Source organism: Varroa destructor, unplaced genomic scaffold (assembly GCF_002443255.2).
Source record: "Varroa destructor unplaced genomic scaffold, Vdes_3.0 BEIS01000004.1, whole genome shotgun sequence".
In the NCBI taxonomy this organism is placed as follows: Eukaryota; Metazoa; Arthropoda; class Arachnida; order Mesostigmata; family Varroidae; genus Varroa; species Varroa destructor.
In genome coordinates, this window is record NW_019211457.1 from 2,308,765 (window position 1) to 2,329,640 (window position 20,876).

At 40.8% G+C, this 20,876-nt stretch overlaps 2 protein-coding genes across 11 annotated transcripts in view; one reads left to right on the plus strand and one right to left on the minus strand.

The window, feature by feature from the left end:
- Positions 1 to 247: 247 nt before the first annotated feature.
- LOC111250159 (E3 ubiquitin-protein ligase RNF123-like) lies at positions 248 to 20,866 on the minus strand. Of its 7 annotated transcripts, none has more exons than XM_086987681.1 (24): positions 20,849 to 20,866; positions 14,351 to 14,834; positions 13,955 to 14,076; positions 13,335 to 13,644; positions 12,433 to 12,594; positions 11,198 to 11,305; positions 10,682 to 10,825; positions 9,194 to 9,301; positions 8,774 to 8,905; positions 8,335 to 8,501; positions 7,891 to 8,170; positions 7,399 to 7,464; positions 6,849 to 7,070; positions 6,370 to 6,531; positions 5,849 to 6,001; positions 5,350 to 5,453; positions 4,851 to 4,953; positions 4,545 to 4,687; positions 3,529 to 3,598; positions 3,030 to 3,161; positions 2,771 to 2,852; positions 2,185 to 2,630; positions 1,781 to 1,882; positions 248 to 1,375 (listed from the first exon to the last, which is right to left on the minus strand). In XM_086987681.1, the coding sequence occupies exons 2-24, from the start codon at positions 14,771 to 14,773 to the stop codon at positions 1,154 to 1,156; spliced, it is 3,963 nt and encodes a 1,320-aa protein (XP_086843807.1). In that variant the 5' UTR covers positions 14,774 to 14,834; positions 20,849 to 20,866; the 3' UTR covers positions 248 to 1,153. The 7 variants fall into 7 exon arrangements, with proteins under 7 accessions (XP_086843807.1, XP_086843806.1, XP_022660688.1 ...); XM_086987680.1 differs by lacking the exon at positions 20,849 to 20,866 and adding an exon at positions 16,957 to 17,212; XM_022804953.2 differs by lacking the exon at positions 20,849 to 20,866 and adding an exon at positions 16,790 to 17,212.
- Positions 17,467 to 20,876, plus strand: part of LOC111250158 (CLIP-associating protein 1-B-like) — a 38,971-nt gene continuing 35,561 nt past the window's right edge. For all 4 annotated transcript variants that reach the window (XM_022804947.2, XM_086987676.1, XM_022804943.2 and 1 more), the window contains exon 1: positions 17,467 to 20,142. The gene's annotated coding sequence lies outside the window, so the exon portion shown is untranslated. The remainder of the gene's footprint in view (positions 20,143 to 20,876) is intronic.

Here is a 20,876-nt window from a genome sequence, read left to right on the forward strand (position 1 = left end):
CACATGTGCGTCTGGACACCTCTGTAGCCAAATCTTTTCGTTTTTTATACGCTGTTTTAAGGTTTGCTGGACATTTCAATATACAAAAAAACCCTAGGTAATTAGACGCTTTTTCAATCTGTGGAGGTAGTTTTGGCTTACCGTGCTACATAAACCGAGAGTAGAGGACTTGATATTTGTTGCATTGCCATTAGGTCTCAGTACCTACCTGTCTTATTAAGTTAATAGTTTTAATACAATACTCGACTTATATTCCGTACTATTGTTGTTATTCGATCCAACAAATTTTATTTTCGCACTTCATAAAAAGTTGCTTTAGTCCTACTTTAAAGCTAGTTTTTTTCTCGTTCTGTACAGAAGCAATTCTTGATCGGTGTCAGTTTTTTTTAATTTGCCAGCTCTCTTTTTTAAGCGGATTGTCTACCGAGATTGTTTCACTAGATTTGACAATCTTGCTGCGTCACATTGGTAACGGTGGCATCGATTCGACTTAGTCCATTTTAAAATCATTCTATTCATTCCACCAGATCTGAGCAGCAAATGCTGGTTTGAAAAAATAAAGCCAATCTTTTATTTCATTCCTTGTTTTCATGCATTTTTTGCACTGACTTCGGTAGTTTTTAAAAAAATTTTTGTGCTTGAACCGTCCTCATATGAAATCGGTTAGCTTTGTAGTTCTCTCAATCATGTCATACTATACGACCACTTCACAAATATGTACATACAAGCATAGACGCTTTACATTATAGATACTACGAGTCAACGAAGGCTATGCGTTTGTAAAGCATTTTTCGATACCTACATGTTGTTAATAGGACTTCATCAATTATTGCCAAATATTAATTGATAATGTGGAGGATCTAAATAAATTCACGCTGGTTGGTAAGAAAAAAAGACGTTTCCATGGTGCCACCGATCTCTGCCCATACAATTCTGCGCGTATGTTTTTGCAACGACTGACGACGCTGCGGGCTTCCGCTAGAAGTGTTTGCATATCGGTTTCTATTTACAGAATGCTGCGTGTGGGCGTGTCCATTGATACCATGATTTTGAAGTCATTTTTATTACCATCTACGATTTCTCCTACTGCAATCCGTAAATTCCTTTTTATTTCATCTGTGATTTTGTCTTTCTTAACGTGTATGCCGCAGTTCTAGTCAGCGTGCGGTCCCTGGGCAGGAGGCGCCGGTGGGGCTGGTGGCACCTCGACCGGCGGCGTTGCTTCAACTGATTTGATCGGCGCTTTACAGTAAAAGCACTCACGTTGGTGCACCAAATGCAGTTGGATGCATTCCCTGCATGACTCATGGCCACAGGGACGAAACACAGCACTCTTTGCTGCAGCGTAGCAGATTGTGCATACAGAGTCTGAGTCCTGGAAGGAGACGACGTTAAAAATTTAAATTGATGAAACGAGCCTTTTGAAAGATAGGCTTTTTCTACCCGAGCTTTGCGATGTTTTTCTAATGACATGTCTGGTACGATAGTCTTCATTCGAAACCAGGCGAAGCATAATTCATTTTGTGCCGAAAGGAAACCGCCGTCTTTTCCGACACAAAATTTAATGTTTTAAATGTTTTAAGTTAGTCTTCCCTTATTGCTCGATCGAGCAGCGGTCCATTAATGAGCTTCTAAAAAAACTCATTAAAGTCATTAAAGGCAGGCAAATTCAAGCGTGAGAGAATCGTGTTGCTGAAACATTCGCGTATTGCTGATCCTCGCAGCCTCTCGTAACCCATAGAGTTACATGTAGCAAGGTCAAGAATACAATTTAACAAACCTCGTCGACCGATTGGTGCCTGTAGAGCCCAAGAGGATTGTGCTGCGAAGATTCCTCCCCGGTGGCGAAGGATTTCTTAATTAGCTGAATCAGCTGGCGGACCTGGGTTTTCACAAAAATAAAAAAAAACATTCCCATAAACAACGGTTTACCAAAGCCAGCGCTTCAAATCAGCAGCAAATGTTTCACAACAGTACCAAATAAACGTAGAAACATCGATTAGGTCTTTGATGTTATATTTTTTGTAGCATTAGTCTTATCTAAATATAATAATACATATTGTTAAGTATTGAGTAAGGCAGATCTTATCAACATGTCCCCATTATGAAGCAGTGGTAACGTGTTCACCTGCTAAACATAAGGCTACTTAATGATTGCTAGTCCAATTTCAAAGGCGGCCCTGCCTGATCAATCTCTTCTTCTTTGACATCGCCGTAGTTAGCTAAAGAGAAAGTAGACGCGTCCGCGTGGCCGCTGACAGCCGTGCCAGTGGTGATGTTCGATTTCGAACGAGATAAAGAAGCCACAGCTGATGACGTATGGTTTGTTGGATAGTGATGACTCAGTTTGCTCGATGACGAGCTTATGCCGGTTAGGCTCGAAATCGATGGAACCGATGACAATGATGTTGATGCACCGTTACTCCCACCGCCGCTACTGCCGCTATTGTTGTTCGCTGCTGCTGCTGATGATGATGATGATGACAACGAAGATGACGATGAAGATGACGATGAAGGACCGAGAAAGCTCTCGATCGACTGAGGAATGAACGACGGTTCCTGGAACAGCTGGCGTAAAACCATCTCGCGATTCTTCTTTGGACCTTTCAATAATAGAGCAATCAGAATACCTGTAAAAAAAATCAGCAAGAGTAAAAATCCACGAAAAATCTGGACAGAAGGAAATAATCATGTATCATGCTTTTTTTCCAGACACACTTTTACTCTACCACAAACAGTCCATTTGCAAAATGTGCAAACATATTTTAACCTGCAACGGCGCTAATAATGCAGAAGTGTCCGATGTTTTGCAATCCAACGATGTCAAGGGAAACCACAAGTTCAAAGCAGCCCTGTAAATGGCACAGAATTTAAGGGTATAAACACGTGATAAATATCGGAATTTATAGTCTCTTCAATTTGTGCATCATTAATTTTAACCAACACAGACATTTCTTAGTGGTGACAAATTATGGACGCGAATTAGTGTCAATTCTAGATGAAGCGTATAATCGAGGTTCTAACTTTACCTTGCCGTAGCAGACTCGATTAAGAATGTGCGAGAGGGTTTGGATTAGACGTGGGAGAAACATCGCAGACGCAGTTGATCCTGACGGCTTTAGTAGACAACTTGGTGAAAGGTTAGCCAACATCTCCACCACCTAGGCAGGTGGTGAAATAAAAAATATTAGCAAGCTAACGTAAGCTAAGTTCATCATCTTATATTAACCTTAGCCTAACCTTTTCTACTTATTCACCCAAGATAGAACCTCTACTGATATATACCAGTGGCAGTTACTTGATTAAAATAGAGGTTGAAGAGATTATACATTATGGCTACTCAGCTGAAATGGTGCGCACGCCCTTATATCACGTTCACTGACCTCTTTATTTACACGTTTCGAACTGTAGCAAAATCACGCACTGCGATTGGTCCTGAGTAAACATTAGATGTAGCTCTTCCTTATATAACAACAATAACAACACTAATAGTAGTAATAATATCGCACAATGCTAAACGTTTCTCACCCTGAGCAGAGATACGGTCAAATCGAAACACGTGGAGCAAACTTTCAGGTGGCGTGAATCAATAAGAATTCTGCAAACGTTTAAAAACACACATCATGTAAGATAGTACATAGGGAGACCAAGGTATGAATGAAAAAATTATTGATCGTTGCGTTATCTAGCTGGTGATGACAGGTCCCGCCCACGCTCAATCTCCTTCATTAGAATCTCTGAAATTTTATATCTGGATTCACTTCACCCTGATATACATATACACCTTTACTAATTTAATATGCGCATTTTGGATACCGGATCTTCAAGCACATAAGGGGTAAACGGCTCATTCAAAAACGGGCTTTAGGTGTGAATAAAATTCAATGATCGATAACAGTAAAGATGCAGGGTCTTGAACAGGCGCTTAGGGTCGTACCTGCGCACTGCTGGAAAACAAACGGATCTGCAGAGCAGGGAGGGTAAAATGGTCGACACGAGGAAAAAATCCATGCTATTCATACAACCCTTTTTACCGCGTTAAGTACCCAGTTGTAGGTTTTATCCCTAAAATATTCTCGATTTACAAATGATCTTGACGGCAGCTGCAACGCTTTCGGCTCTATAACTTCGCCTGTAGTTACAGTATATAGAGCTGAGCTGGAATACTTCCGTCTTGTGCGACTCAATTGATTTCCCTTACCTGTACAAACTTAAACATTACACACCCTCTACATAAATTTGAAAATAGCGTACTATTCGTTCGCGGTAGAACTTCGGAATTCTAATCATCAATCAATCCTCTAATTGCAATGTACGCAAGCACACTTAGATTCAAAAAAGTGCTCAAAAAACATCGCAAATACTGCAGAAGAGAACAGGTAACACACGTAACATTTTTTATGGCTTCGTAACTTATCATAAACATATGTTTATAGGCTAGCATGATTTATTCAAGACAATGCAAAAGATAGTTTATCTAAACTGATGAGCTTCTAAAACTTCTTTAATTATTTAAATAAAAAGCAGAATAAAAATCAACCTACCTTTCCGGTCGATTGTGAGCAGTTTGAATCTCTTGTAGCATCGATACAAACTCGGAAAAAGCCCAGTTCAGTTGAGAAAGGACCGATTCAACGAAGGCCACAGCGTTAGCCGGGTGCTCATCCAGGTATTTTGAAATTAGGTTCTGCGAACAATATAAACGAATACTTAAACCGGAGACATCACTAGAGAATAAACACAGGTAGATTTCCAGCTTTGACACCGACAGACACTTGATAATAGGTTCTGGATAGTTGTATATATATGTGTGGGGCACCATTCGAAAAAGGACTTTGAAGGGTACTCACCTGAAAGAAAACTGAAGGGCAAGGAGGTGGGTGTGGCGGCAACACAGGTGCCACTCGAGGCTTCAACAACGACATCTTCTTGTCTACCAAATGTGGGTCGATACTGTAGATGAACACAGTAAAGACTTGTTGAAAATTTCAAAATCGAGTGTGATTAGCTCTCCTAGCTTAATCGCCTGTACAACTTTGTTAATGTATTAAATTATTTGTTATGTATGTGAAGTTTGTGAGATCTACAATATTTTGTAAATGCCTTAAGAATTGATAGATATACTTTTTACGACTAGATCGGTAACTTTCACCTGCGCAGTAAATGCCAGCTTTGCAGCTGTATGAAATCTATAAGTTAGAAAAAAAGAATACAGCTGAAATAGATGGTTGCCCAAATCGTTATTCGTTTTTTCTGAATGATGAACTAATTGTTGATTGTCTGATCCTACTGTATATCTAGTTATTCCTATATTAATACAGAGACGAATTGACGAAAAAATATACGTACCTGTATCTAAAGGCGAATCCGCAGCCTTTCCAGAGGCGAACAAGTATCCAGTTGGCATGAGCCCATGCTCTACCGTATGGCCTCAATAAGGCTGCCACCATCGCCTAGAAACAATGAAATAAAAAAATAATCTCAATGACTGTGTTCCCTGTACAAATCCTTCTGTGTAAAAAGTGCCCGCTTCCCTTGGTGCCTAATTGTCGCCAAGGCTCAGATCGTGTCGTCATACGTTCTATTGAAAACACACAAAGTATTAGACGCGGGGTTTATAATTTTTAAAGAAAGGGCTTTCTAGCATTTTGATACGTGGGCCGATTCCGCAGCAGATTTTGTCCCCATTTTAGCAACCTTCAAGTCGTTAGACACTTCCTCATTGAATATCGCGTTTACTGAGTCTCATCGAATTGCACTAATCTATTGAATATACTGACTTCCACGCCAGATTACCTCCTTTTTCCAGCATGACTTACTTGGCAATGCTATCAAGTCTTTCACGTACCTGTGAGCTTTCACTGCTCATACACTCAAGAGAGCGGAGCGTATCCGGAGGGCAGACATGATGAGCGAGGGCCTGGATGAGAACGTCTTTAAGGTCCGAGTTAACTACTCGGGGATCGGAGAAATGCGATGCGAGAAATGTACTATACCGGACCTAAAACATAGTAAGGATGGATTCATAATACGCAAGTCCGTATAAGAAGAAACGGCTAGCTCAACTTAAGGCCAGCATTTCAAATGTAAACTGAAACGTATCTGGCAGGCTGAAAATGTTGCGAATCTAAAATTGATTTTCTCCAATGCTTTTCTTTGATCTCAAAGAAAACTGGAAAAAGCTCGAAACTCCAGGTTTCCCAAAATATATGAGAAGTACTAAAGGATGCATCGAAACATAATGAAATACAACAAGCTGAAATTTGTATGATTAGGTTAAATCACATACAAATTTGATTGATTGGGAAGACACATATATTTACATATCGGGCTTTTACCTTGCGTTTTTTGCTGATTTTGCAGACCTACCTGCAGATTGTAATGTCCCGGAATATCTGATAGACACGCTGTTGGTGGAAAAAAGTTTGAAAGAGCATTGAAAAGTTTGACGCTTGCCTCGACGTAAAAATCAGGCACGAATCCAAAGCAGGGCCCACTTTTTGATGCCTCCTCTAGAGTATGCAGAACAACCTGATCAAAATTACATTAACATTGGAAAACAACTAGAAGACTAAACCGACAATTCATGTTCCCTTACATGATTCTAGCTCAATAAATGGGTACGGTCCAATTTGATCTCTACAGAAATCTTAGATTGTAGGTTTTAAGAAAAATCGCGAAAACGGTACCGAAATGTTTGCGCAACTAAGCTTGGTATATCGCCCACTACAATCTTTTCTAGTTTTGTTGTACTATGCTTATAACTTAACATAATGTAGAAATAGCTCATGTATGCACATATGCGTATTTCGCTAGAACATAGATAATTATCAGTATTAACTATTTACCTGCAATAGCCAGTAAAGGTCAAGTTGTTTCTCTTTGGAGAACATTGTCGCACTAAGCCAAGCCATCTGTCTCGCCTGTTCATTGAGCTTCTCTCGGAATACGTCTCGAGAACATTCAAGTTTTGTTCGCGCCCAATCATCCGCTTTATTTCGCGCAAGTGATTCGAGCGTTGATCGGTATGCCTTCATGTAGTCTTTCATACTGTCGCGCAAGGCGGCGGCCTGCGGTAGACGTGCAAGGGTGATGAAGAAACAGCAATGTTGAAAATGTTCGGCATTTTTCGTGCAAGCGTCTCATTTAACGTTCGGGAAAACAAATAAAGAGTGTTGAAAGGCATATGGTTTTGAGCGCAGATATTCATATTGGGTAGTTTGGATCCTTGCTTTGATCAGAATTATGGTTGCTTATGTTAATCTACGATTTATTCGTCGTTAAGCTAAAGGAGATCTTTTGCCATGCAAACAATAAAAAGAAACAGACATTACTATCCGTCCGGCTACGCACCAGCCCGCTGTTGCTTATACAACAAAATTTTCCTTCATTATTTACCTTTTCTAGCTGCTCGTGTACGACAGCTGTGTAAAGCCGAACCACCGAGTCAATCAGCTTCAATACCTGCAGAAAAATGAATGCAAAACCGTGTAAATTGTTAAAACAAAAAATTTACAAAATGCGCATAGTAAATGAAAATGGTGTACTTTGTTATAGCTGTTTACCACATTTGTTTCGTTATTTAGTTACACCTGTCGGGTAGTATATATATAAAACCCCTAACCTTGCTCAGCCATTACTGCATTCGCTTACGTATAGCACACATAACGAATGACCATATTGCCACTTCCACTGTGTTTTGCTATGATAGTTCGTAGTAAATCGCTTACTGCAGTAGAATTGAATACATTCCTTAAAAATAGGGCAATATATAAATACCTCTAAAAAAATACGCCTCTTGGATCTTTCGATCGGCGAATTAGTCGCTTAAGCTAAGCTACTGTGAAATCCCCCACTTTTGAAACGTTATTCTGTTATCAACCAGGTTACCTTGACAGTGGCATTAGCTTTTGTCCTCTCGACTTGCGGCAGAGACATATGATACGGCAGATCCTCCCTTGGCTGACGAACCGATGCCATAGAGCTAAGAACCTGGCGTAATTCTGCCTGAAGCGTGCAGCGCAAGCTCGAAAACAGACCACCTACCCGAGTGCCTTCACCCGGCGTCCACTGCTCTGATAGAAAGTGAAACAGTGGCACGAATAAGCTGTGCTCTCGGAGTTCACTACCGTCCGCCGGATTTACTACCGGAAGACATTGACGAATTATGCTAAGGAACAGTTCAAGAAGAAATCAAGGTGCCGTCATTGTTTTCGAAGTCAAGGAACATACCTTTCTTTATATACCTCTCAAAAAATCATGCAACTTATATTCTGAATACTACCCTAATTTCTTAAAAAACGCCGCAGTTTCATTAACCCACATTGTACCGACCTGATGAGCCTGTGAAGATATGAGATCGCGACCGTCGATAGTGACGATTGAAGCGTCGTAGCAGAATGCGCTAGGCTATGCTCCTTAAGAAGTTTTTCGAACTCACATAGAAACTTATCACGGGACGTTTGTCCAAGAGGTGGACAGCTGTCGTCATCTTGAGTTACCTAAAATACCAAACCGACGAAGTCATTATAAACATTGGCCCTTTGTCATAAGCTTCTTTGTAACAGTGACCCTGGTTAGAAATGTAAACTGAAGCGACACTTGGTTATCTTTCGTCTATCTTTATTAATGTACTGTCTTTCTATTAAAACTGTATATGCTTCACTTTCACTACATACATCGACGCTTGAACAAATCATATTTATAATATTATTATCAGAAAACGTCATTAGTGTGGTCTTCAAAACATTGTTACATAAGTGAGGACACTAACCGTGGCGAGTAATTCCACTTGAAGACCCTCTACATCAGCAACAATCGACTTAATTCTGTCACGGCTACTGAAATACGCAGCCTTGACAACAGCCTCTTCTGCTGGTGAACCGTAAACGCACGGTCCTCCCTCCTTTGAACCAATAAGGAATATACAAAGGAATCCCACATGTTATAAATATATATATATATATATATATATATATATATATGTATATGGACAACAAACATAGTAATGATTGTGATTGGATTTACCTGAGAGACTAATTATTAATGAAAGTCGCATATTGATCTGGTTGATTCCACTTAGAGTGTTAACGACTCCAACTGATCTCAGCTATACAAAAGACTATGACGCGCATCTACTTGGCTTGCGATTAAATGTCAATCTATAACTTTGCCTTGAACATTCTCCACTCACCTCAAGGGCAACCTCCAGCCAGACTTGAGGCACCACCTCTTCTAAATGTTGAATATCGAGCGGTTTTACTTTCATTAGTGTTGAAAACCGACCCTTCTCAAAAAGCACCTAAAAGCAAAATAATATACAATGGATGTATAAAAAAAATTATCATAGAGTAGAGTGTTCAAGTTCTAACAAAACTTTGTCAGGTTGCCGTCCTAACATCTTTTTATCCGCTATCTTTGACCCTAGAAGAAAAGCGGTTCTTCCCAAAACAAAACAAACTACCATAGCGAAAAACACTGCGTCGTTTACGCGCAGTTTGAATGAAGATTAGTTGTTGTGAAGTGTGTTTACGTAAAATAAACATTGCTAAGACCAACTTTCTTTTTTATCCCGAACCCGTGCTCCACATTATAGTTAGTCTTCATACGGTTTCTGAGAAATCAAAAGAAGACTTGCATAGGACAAACATAAGAGCTTCTCAATACTTTAAATTTCAAATATTCAGTTTATTGAAAGACTCGGACGTCAAGAAGATTGAAAATTCATCAAAATGGCTCAAAAAGCCATTTTCGATATACCTGTATTTTTGATTTAAAAAAAAACGGCTGTTTTGGAGAGAAAATATAAATTATCAATTGCAGCGCTAAAACGTTACTCCTTTCGCATCTTTTTAGCCGTTTTTTTAGCCTCCTACCAGCTGAAATTTAATTCCGCTGGAATTCTTTTGGTTTAGTTTTTTTGAGCGACACTAACGTTTATCTAATAAATTCATTTGACGTGCGGTTGCTATTAAAAAGTAATTTGCGAATAAAAAAATCTTGAAAATGAGTAATAAGCGCTTTAAGTTTTGAATTGAAGCCGTACCGCGGTGGATGGCGGTTATATTGAACAAACATGACCATCAGAAATGACACCTCTAGCATATCCATAATCTAGTTAAAATACCTATTTTTGTTTAGATACAACCTTAAAGCCAACTTATAGGAAAAACCCGGATCAAAGTGGTTTATTCTATATATTTATACATAAAATTTATCCAAAACGTTCTAACTCCAGTATATTACACTCTATATCAATCACTGATTTTGTTTGTTCGCAGTTAAATGCAGTGCTGCAGATTATACACACACATGGCAAATGATCCTGTTTTAAATAAGACAGGCTTATTTTAACAGAGAAATATAAATATTTACTGGTTAATTAGTTTCGTGTTCGGGTTTGCGAGCTGCAGATCAATTCAATCCTTAGAGACATCTGTTTCTTTATCAGAGTAATCGAGTTCAAGCTAATCGCGTCATGTTATAAGTATATATAATGCGTTATAGAAGTTGATTTTTATGAGCTCTGCGATATTTATCAATTACACCCTAATTTCCTCTCAGGCAATCATACATCGGAAAATCAATTAATACTATCGTAATTATGCACCTGATAATATAATAAAAAATAATCTGATAAACATAAGGGTCGCGAGAGCCTGAGTCAAAAATCACTACTGACCTTGCACATGAGATACCGCCTCGTATAAGTGTGTGAGAGTAGATGAATAAAGAGTCTAATTACTTTCTTCTGCTGCGTATAGTCAACATCCGAAGCGGCAAAGCTGTATGAACTGATGAGTACAGATGCCAATTTCTCCAGGGCCTATAAGTTTAGTCGAACAAAATTCCGAGAATAGAAAGATTTGGTAAATTTGTTGCAAGCTATAAACTAAAGAAATTATCTTAATATCTATAAATTGGTTGATACTTCATGTTTAATTACATATCCACTTCTATCTATAGATTTATAAATTTTTGTGTCAATGTCAACCATCGATACGAATCGCTTATGAGTAAACAAGCACGCGAAGCTTAGTTAATAGCATTTTTTTTTGTAGTAAATAGTATTGCATTTTAGATAAGTGAGTGGGATGAATAAAATTACGAGCGTACGTTGTTCCCAACGTGAACATAACATCGAACTTCACCGGGTACGTAGGGGACAATGTGATTGACGAGTCAATAATGATGTCACCTGATGTATCTGTTGCCATTCAAGCAGTGTCCAGAGAATCGAGAGGAATGCCACTATTTGATCCGGATCCTCTTCAAGAAATCGTTCGAGCAAAGGCAGCAGCGTTACCTAAGAGCAATTATTCGAAGGCGGAAATCGTCTCCATGAGTGCTTGAAGTACACTTATTTGTCTTAAGGTAAAGAATTTTGGTTGTAAATTAGGTCCTTCTGAAAGATAATTATTACAGGCCTGAGATTGCAATTCTTATATATATATACATATATAAGGTGCGGTACCTAAATTATAATACCACTTCAACGAGCTGTTTGTCATGGCGGGCATGCGTTCAACTACTATCCTTGTTAGCAGATGAAACCCATTTTTTTCTACAATTACTCAACAAACTCGTCATGACTAACAACACTGCGTCGTTTTCGGAATTTGAGCAAAGATTAGCTACTACATTTTTTCTGTCCTGGGCAAACCACTAAAACTAAAACCTTCCTTTTTGCGATAGCCTACATTACATGATAGTCTACATTACTGCCAGTTTTTAAACAGATCTTTAGAAAGCTGAGAAAGATTTTCATGAGGTAAACCGGAAGGCTCTTAATAAGTTTTTCATTTGAAGCTCAAAGATGCATCGAAAATCACAAAAAGCCATTTTGGGGACATGCGTATTCTGGACATAGAAACTAACGGCCGTTTTAGAAAGAGAATATTGATTTCCAACCTAGTGGTCCAGGTAGGTTCTAACAATGAGTCTTTTGAGACTTTTTGGCCATTTTAGACTCCTGTATTTTTGGGGCTACTATCAGCTCAAAATTTGATACCGTTGGAATTTTCCTTATGCGGCGTATTTAAGCAACACTTTTAAAGACTTTAAGCCTATTAATATCACTTGATGCGTGGTTGCTGTTAAAACTTATTTTCGGATATATTTTGAGAACGGGCTAATTATTCCTACTTACTCCTAACTATTGTAGGACCCGAATTAAAGCTGTGATTGTGGTGGTTATTATGAGGAATGACATTTGTAGCACATGTAAGAAATTTTGTCAAAATATTTATTTTTATTTCTAAATAGTTTTTAAAACAAAGTATAAGAAAAAAGTCTCAATTTACGTACCAAACCCTGTATATATATATATATAATTATGTGCATTTTATATTAAAATAACAGTGCGCATTTTGTCCACGGAACTTAACCACTATCTATTACAGCTTACGAGTATTACCACGCTGCTAATCTCACCTCGAGAACGTATGGCGTTTCAACCAGCAATGGGAAATACTCGACTACGGGTGCAGCTACGAGCAGCGCCTGTGAGCGGCTTCCACGCAGAAGAATTTGTGCTCCGTCATCGCTCATTTGGTTAATTGTCGTCCTCTCGGCATCACTGTAAACGCTTACAACCTGTGATAGCGCCACAAACAACATCACGAACATAGCAGGCAGCCACAACAGAAAAGGAAAGTTAGTAAGTCATCCGTAATATCCATCATGGATTTTACGATACCGCAATCAGTCGTAATACGTAAAAGAATAACAATGCAGACATGCACACGATCAAAGAAAATACAGAGTTAACGGAACCTTTTCTCTATAAATATAACCACGTAGCTGCTGCTGTTTTAACTATTTTTCGAATGAGAACTTGTTTTGATATCCAGTGTAATCAATTGTCATTTTAGTTTTGTGTTTTTGGGCAACCAACCCTGAAAAACGCGATTATTATTCCGTTGCTGTGCAGTGCGGCTAGCTTTAATTGTCTGTATGCATTGCCATACAAATTTTGATTTATTAACAGAACTGCGGGTTTGACAACGTTCCCGCAAAAAATTATGATAAAACATTTATATTTATTATATGAACATTTTATATTCATATTTTAATGAATACATTATTAGTAGTAGTAGCCGTATTAGCATCGTGTAAATTATTAATATTATCAAAAATGTATATACATTCTTTGCATAATTTTTCGATTTTCATCTCATTTACATGCTTCATATTTTTTTTTAATTAAGGTCATTATAGCGGCCAACCAGGAGAATATCCGTTAAATTATCCATGAGGTAGTGACTACAAAATCCACATAAAAACACTAGCCAAATATTTTCCAGTCATACTGAGATCAATTCGATAATACAAACCTTATAAATTAGATTGGTGACCAGCTGAGCACGAGACGTATCCGGTATTGCAACTAATGGTGAGTAGCCCTCAATTGGGTAACGTAAACGGCTCGATCCAAAGTTTGCTACAAGATTCTCTCCGAACGATAGTGACACGGCGGGGAAATACGCGTATCCCGGGCCTCGACGAATATTTCGGAAAGCCTCACCCAGCGAAACCCCGTTTCTATAGAATGAAACCGTACCGGCGTCGAGATCCAAGCAACAGCCAATGACATCGCCTGCTAGCCAGGCTTGGCCGTACTTCATGTTGGAAACGTTCCATTTTCTGTGTGATAAAGCAAAAAGGAAATGTAAAAGTGTCGGAAAAAATAAAGTAATAAAAACCAGTCAAGCATCTCATACGAAACAATGAAAACCATTCCAAGTAAAAATATGGATGGGACAAAAGCACTTTGAAAGTTTAAAAAAGAGTCATTTGATTCTGAGAGTTTTCCCCTTACATCTGTGGAAGTATTAGGGGAGCAATATGAAGTAAAAATAACACATAAACAAAGACCAACTGTAAAATGATATTCTTGAATTGTCGGGATGCTCATGCCCAACCTGTACATTTTTAACTAATTTACATCACTCACCGTATTCGATTTCCGTCAAAGGCAAATGAGTCCGGTGTATCACCAACTCCCTGTTCGTCATTAAATTCGCACTTGGCAGTTGCCCAGCCAACTTGCATCACACCTTTGCTACCCAACGACACCTTCGAGGAAAAGTCAATTATTAAGGATACTACAGGAACAGCTAGTCTTAAATACCTGATACATCAAGGAATGGTTTAGCATCTCAACAATCTGCGCTTTCACAGGTAAGCCGGTCGCATGCATAACACGTCGGAAGCATTTACTTACGAACAATTTACCTTTTTTCCATCTCACAGCATGCTTTCGATTTTTTTAACCTTCAGTACAGATTGCAAATCCTAGCCGTTACCTAACCACTCAAAGTAAACCTGTTTGGCAAGCACAAGTACGTACCTCATACTGCCAGCGTCCACGGTACACACAGCAATTAGCCTTTACAGTATTAAAATTGCTTTGACTTGTGACACCGAGCCGGTCTTGTGAGATAACAAGGGATCCAACATTCGAGTTAATATCGAAAGCAACATCTTTCGGACCCAGCCTGCCGGCCTCGTTGTCTTGGCTGTTTCCAAGGTCCCCTCCAATACCGCCTTGATCCATATCTTCAGGTACACCCCCTACAGCCAATTTCCGCTCAAGTATGGTGTACACTTCTGGCAGGGTGAGGGATTGCAGGCCATCCCCAGGAATTTCTATTGGTATATTGCAAATCGTAGATTGATAAACCCTGTGAACCATTTCGTCGATCCAGGGTGTGCAATGCGGCGGCACTTGCGCAGGTGACCAAGGCCATCGAGGAACTTGTTTGTCACCCATCGCATTAAATGTGTAGAAAATTCTAGGCTTGCTAAAGACTGCGTCTTCTATTAAAGTGGCCCTGCAAGTAGAGGTGATCGTAGGGTTAGAATTTGCAGATACCGGCGTGTGATAGTAAATGTAAGACAGCTCTGCGCGCTAAGTAAAGATTCTCTTTTTTCCAGCATATTATAATTAATTAAAAAAAAACTCCTTGATATATTATTCTTTTCGACGTGTTACTAAGCAGATATCAAGCAACCAAATTTTTTAAAGACTTAAGTTATAAACTTGGAAAAAAAAAATCCACCAATTTGTCACTAGTTTTGAAACGGAACAATTAGTAATAGCTCAGTTCGTCTCATATGAACTCGGAAAGCCAGAAACTCAATATTCTTAGATGCAGCTTTCAGTACACTCACAAGGTTCCAGTAAACAGTTTATTTTGCTTTTTTTTCCTAAGCTACGTTTGTAGTTACATGGTTGAACGCTGATAGTCTGCAAAATGTGATGTGTTATTTCTTGTTATACGCCACTACCTACAGTCAATTTAGATCAATTATCGAACTCTAACGAATCGTAGCTACCATACATCCCAATCAATGAATCATACTGATACACCAGTAGCAGTCTTATTAATGTTAGTATTATTGTTATTTTGTTAACTTTCTTTTAACTTTTCTTAGGAAGGCTTGAGTAACAGATTTAAGTATGACCGGACCGCATTCTATGCTTCTGCTGGCAGAGCAAAAATCCACTAATGAAAGAAGATTTTTACCAGACGAACCACGAGACATTAAATGTTGTCTTTTTTATAAGTAACAACATCTACACATTCGAATTATATTGATAGCTCAATTGATGCTCCATATTAGTGAGACATCCACACTCTCGCATAAAATGCAACAAAACAACTGAATGACAGTTTGCAAGGTCTTAACAACTGCAATATCCTAATTCAGTCAACCTTATTTGTGTGTGTGTTAAGTAATTTTTCCAAATGATCAACAACAACCTCTATGTACAGTCTCCTGCTGAATCACTGTTGCCCCTAAATGAACGCTATTCACCCTCCATCTCTTGCTTCGGTCAACAATTTCAAACTCGTTCTTGGCTTTCCGATTTGTTGAATTCTACATTTTGAATTCTCTCTTATCTTCCTAGTTACGCGTTACCTTCGTAACACCAGAAGCAACAATCTTATACGGAGATATCGGTGGTCCGTGGCAGTAGTACTGTTGTGTTGTTTTTAGTTGCACAAGCTCTCTTGTATCAGATGTAAGGCGCAACGATAACCAAGTCTGCGTATTGCTTTCTTTGCGGAACATCACATCTGCTCAATAGATTCTGCTCCATGACTCGTGGAAGTATGTATTATTATGTTAAATCGTGGTGCTAGTACGATTCGGACAGTACTAGTACATGACCAGTTTCGTCGCCATGCTAAATATAATGAGCTCTGAAGCTTTGCCGTGACACCACGGCTGCCGCCAATAAGCAGATACAGGTCCGCATGCTTGTCTTACACACGTCGATTTTTGCACCTTCGTCATTTATTTTTATCTTGCGCCACCGCAACAAAAGCAATAGTTATCATAAGTTGTATTGCTTTGACAGTAGTTAGATTTTTTCTGCCTCGACTCCCTTCCCCGAACCCCCTGAGGGCAAAGGCTCTAACTCCTCGGAGCACCCTTGGCTTATCCGCTTCACATAGTTCCTTCCCTATACAGCGCCGGCAGCACCAATGCCGTCATCAGTACATGCATCTATCGCCCTCACTTCCCACCAACATAACTTGCCCGTTTACGGCTTTCACTCTTGCGCGATCCATTTTTCTTCAATGTTTCACTTACGCTGACTGTTCTCTAATCACTCCACGAGTCTCGAATGGATCCGACCCCCTTTTCCCCTATTTTCTTCCTGCTTCTCGTGACGTAGAGCAGCAAACGACTCTAGATACAAGAAATACAACAGCCATACATGCAATAGACAGTCTCCTCTTTTTCCCTATCAATCACACTGTTAGAGTGCACCCACCCTTTCCCAGTTGTTCTCTGCATTCGAAAAGCACACAAATAATGTTCAGTTCGTTACAAGTCAAAGATGTGATGTTAGTACTTGCATGTAGAGCATAGAGTTTACACGTCTAATAGCACTTTTTGCTGTACTACATTACGCACTACGACAAGAACTCGTATGCTTACAATCAGAGCTAGTCTACTTAGATTTCCGTCCATCACCGCTGTTCTATTAAACTCTCTATATAGCGATTTCTCTGTCTGTATCTAGTCGATTGTCCGCCTGTTTAACGTCTGCTACTAGTGCTCTGGCAAGACTCTGTGAGTTGTCGTCTGTTCTCATATTTGTCCTCTAACCAGCTGTTGGGCGATGTCGGAGCCGCCATCTTGCATGGTAGTAGAAGATCATAATGATGGTGAACGCGCCAGCGCTGCGCCCGTTACCCTTGCTGCCGCAGCAACCAATCGAGCGTTGCTTTCATCGACGAAAATGAGAGAGAATGCGGGAGGAGTAGAGAAAAAGTAAGAAAGAGTGCCCAATTTAACCGCAGGTCAGCTGTTGTTTTCACATAGAACTAAGCGGCGGAATGTGGATAGGCAAGAAGTGTACTGTTCCGCGCGTTACGCTGCCTAACACCGGAAAGTTCGGAACGGTTTTTAGCCTGTTATTGAAGACTGTTGGCTGGCTAGGTGGCCGTCTGTATTGAGCTATTTTTTGAGGGTGCGGGCCGTTCTTGCTGCAGACAGGCAGGCTGGCGGGCGCTGGTCTAGGTTGAGAACGACTGGCCAATCGACGGGTGAACATAGTCGACTGGTGCTTCCCACAATTGCCGTCGCAGTAACAGCGGTACGAAAACACGCGACATCTATTTGTGTATATTCTATATAGATGTACGGCGCTGGTGGACAATGGTCATGATGAAACTATGGCTGTCGATAATAGTGGCGCAGGCTTACAGAGGTTGCGGCAAGTGACGTGAGTGAGATAAAAAAAAACCTACAGGCGCAGGCTGAGGGCAGGTCGCGCCCGTCGAACAATAGCCGATCTGTTTATTTTACAAACGAGTGAGTCGCCATAATTATCAGTCTTGTTGGGTTGTACCCTGCTGCGTCTCCGACACATCGCAATCCGCAAAATCCAAAAACCGCGGTCCTAAAGGCGGGTCTCTCTGCGTTGATCTTGGCTACTCCGCTGGCGCAGCCCTTTGTCGAAAGGTCCCTTCAAGTGCGACACGACTTCTGCTTTAGTCTAGCGCTGCTGCGGGAGCGGGCCGGGTTGAGTTGTATCGGGCCACCTTTTGTCTGCAAGAGACACTGCTCCAGCGCATAGTCTGGATGGGTGAACGTGGATGCTTGGACATCGAGATCACGTCTATCTGGTACGACGACAAAAACGATTTGCCAACATTGACTGAATCTGTATTTCTATATTGTGACAGTGCCGTTAATATTACCTATTAGAGCAAGACTGTTTACTTAGTTGGCCTTTAAGAGTACGCTGACACAAACACGCGCATCAAGAGACACCACTGTGATCGCGCTTCGTAACCTTCTCTACGAATCATTGAACGTGTGCAGGTGGCCTCGCGCTTCTCCCATTCAAAACAAATAAAGTACATTGAGATTTTCCTCGACTCGATTGAGGAGAAATGTTTCGTTTGCTACGCGGATAGCGCAAAGTTACACTGCTGGAGCATTTCCAGTTGATTTCAAGTTTTTCTATGGTTTGTTGCATTCGTCCTGTAGGTTACAGGGAATAAGTGCAAAAGGGACTGTGGGGAAAACTGAATTTCATTCTATTCTATCGAATTGAACAGTTCTCTACGTATCTAAATACAGAGGACGTTCGAGAAATTCTGCATATAATTGTGCTGTTTTGTGCGTTCTGCGCAGCTGTTATCGAATGAGTCACCACAACAAAGTTCTCTTCATCAATAAATCAGTCTATCAACATACGGAAGTAAAGTCCCCGTTCGTGAAATTCTGTGTTTGTTTGTATGCTGTTAATGACTGAGTGAGTCTAGTTCATTCTGCTCATTCAATAGTGTCCAGATTGGTCATGTGTACCGGGGTGCCCCATAATCGTCGACAAAGACACCGACCATCAGCGTGAATCAGTGGCGGTCCATGGGAGTTTGTGTAGCGCGCGTACGTTCATCGTGCCGTAGATAGCCCGGAACCCGTCGATACCAATCGCTCCGACGCTCCACAGCGCCATACACCATGCAGCAGGATCCTGGCTGTGGCAAGTGAGTGAGTCGACGAAAGTCGGCAAAAGATCTAGCAGCAAGATCAAGAAGCCGCGTGCATTGTGCTGCCGTCGACCTGGTACGTCTTTTGCCTGTTGAGTTGCGAATATACATGCGCCTATAGCCGGTGCAATCACTCGCTGGCCCGAGCGTCCCACGCGCGTCCCCGGTGTTTGTGTGGCTGGTTTTTGGTTCCTCTGGGTCGGTTCACCGTCGCTGCAGGCCACTCACTAGTGACTCGGCCAAAAGTGCGACGTAACGGCAACAACGACAGAAGTCTTTTGATTGCTCTGTATTCTTGTTGCCGTAGACTGCTGACGTATCTTGTATGACGACGGTTTGACGCCCAGTTTGTTCAGATGCTTCTGCTGCGATTCATGCAGTAGTTGTCGATGTCGGTATTGTCATGCTACAGCTGCTGCCAGCCACGGAAAAGTAGCTGTAGTTGTTGTGGAGCTACTCCAAATACGCTCCCGTAAAAGTGGCAAAACTCATAGCGAAAAGTATGAAAGTGCTTGTCTACGGGCAGCAGGAACTGTCGTAGAATGTGCAACGCTTAAGAGAAACAAGCTGCAATAGCTTAAGAGACATTTTATTTACGATAAACTCTTGCGAGAACTAACGCGTCTACAGGGCGTTGCAGAGACGAGCAGCGACACTGTTCTTCGCGACATCAACAAGAAGAGCATTAGTAGAAGCCGCAACACAAACCAGCCCAGCAGTCCATCGACGACGACCGTAAGACAGCCACACTACCCGCCCATCCCAAGCACAAAAGCGGGGTGCCGTGGTCCAGGGCAATAGTGATCCTTGTTAAGGTGAAAAATAAATTTGTGTCTAAGCTCTAACCGCCAGAGCAGGATCGCGCGGGCTGTACAGAAGTGTAAGGAGATTGAATAGACAAAAATCACAGATAACTAAAGGAAGGCGCAAGCAATGAAGTTAGTTTAAAAAAGAACGAAGATTAGTGCGGTGCATGCGTGACAACCGCACCATAAACAAGTTTGAAATCTATTTCGCGTGACTCGTCCTGTCGAAAATAGCACAAACGCCTGTGGAAGTCAGAAGTGGAAACAGTTTTCGACCAGTGGGTCAATCAAAACCTGTCAACGCCATCTTTCAGGTGAGTGGAGAGATTCGGAAATAACACGAATGCTGAATTAAGACAGAGGTTCGGTAGATGCTGTTATTATGATTGTCTAATTTCTAATGTACCAACCACAGGGAGTCACCCATTCTAGTGTTAGTGGTGCAGTCGTCTGTGAATGGCCTGTCTGTCACACAATCAGTGGGGTGTTGTCCTCTTCGAAGAAGAGATCGTGCGCGCGTGGTTACGCCAATTTTGGTCGCCATAATATTATGTTAGGGTGTACACCGTTTTTGACCTGAACGTTAGAATTAAGTCGATTAAGTCGCCACACTTCTTAGTAATAAGTTCAAACTTGAGTTGTTTGTTAATTACACGACATTTTGTGCGCTTATATGTCGATAAAGATGCTGCGGTTCGCTGTGGTCAATTATGTGATTGACTACATCGGTGTGATCACCAGCCGCACCCTCGTTAACTGATCCAAAGCCAACGGTATGACACGATAGTATAACCTGCGTGACTGAAACCTTCATTGAATCTAATAGTAGTCCCATGGCCGATGTTATTGCCTTAGGTAACGAAAGCCGATGGCAAAATATCTCGGAAAAATGTGGCGACTTCCTCTAGGGGAAGCGATAATGTAGGAGGGCGAGTCTGATGAGTCTAACATGTCTGTTCAAAGAACAGCATTGGAGTGAATGGGTCCCCGAGACAGTGCTGTGGTATCGCATTTACATACCTCTAATATGACAACATCAGGTGAGGCG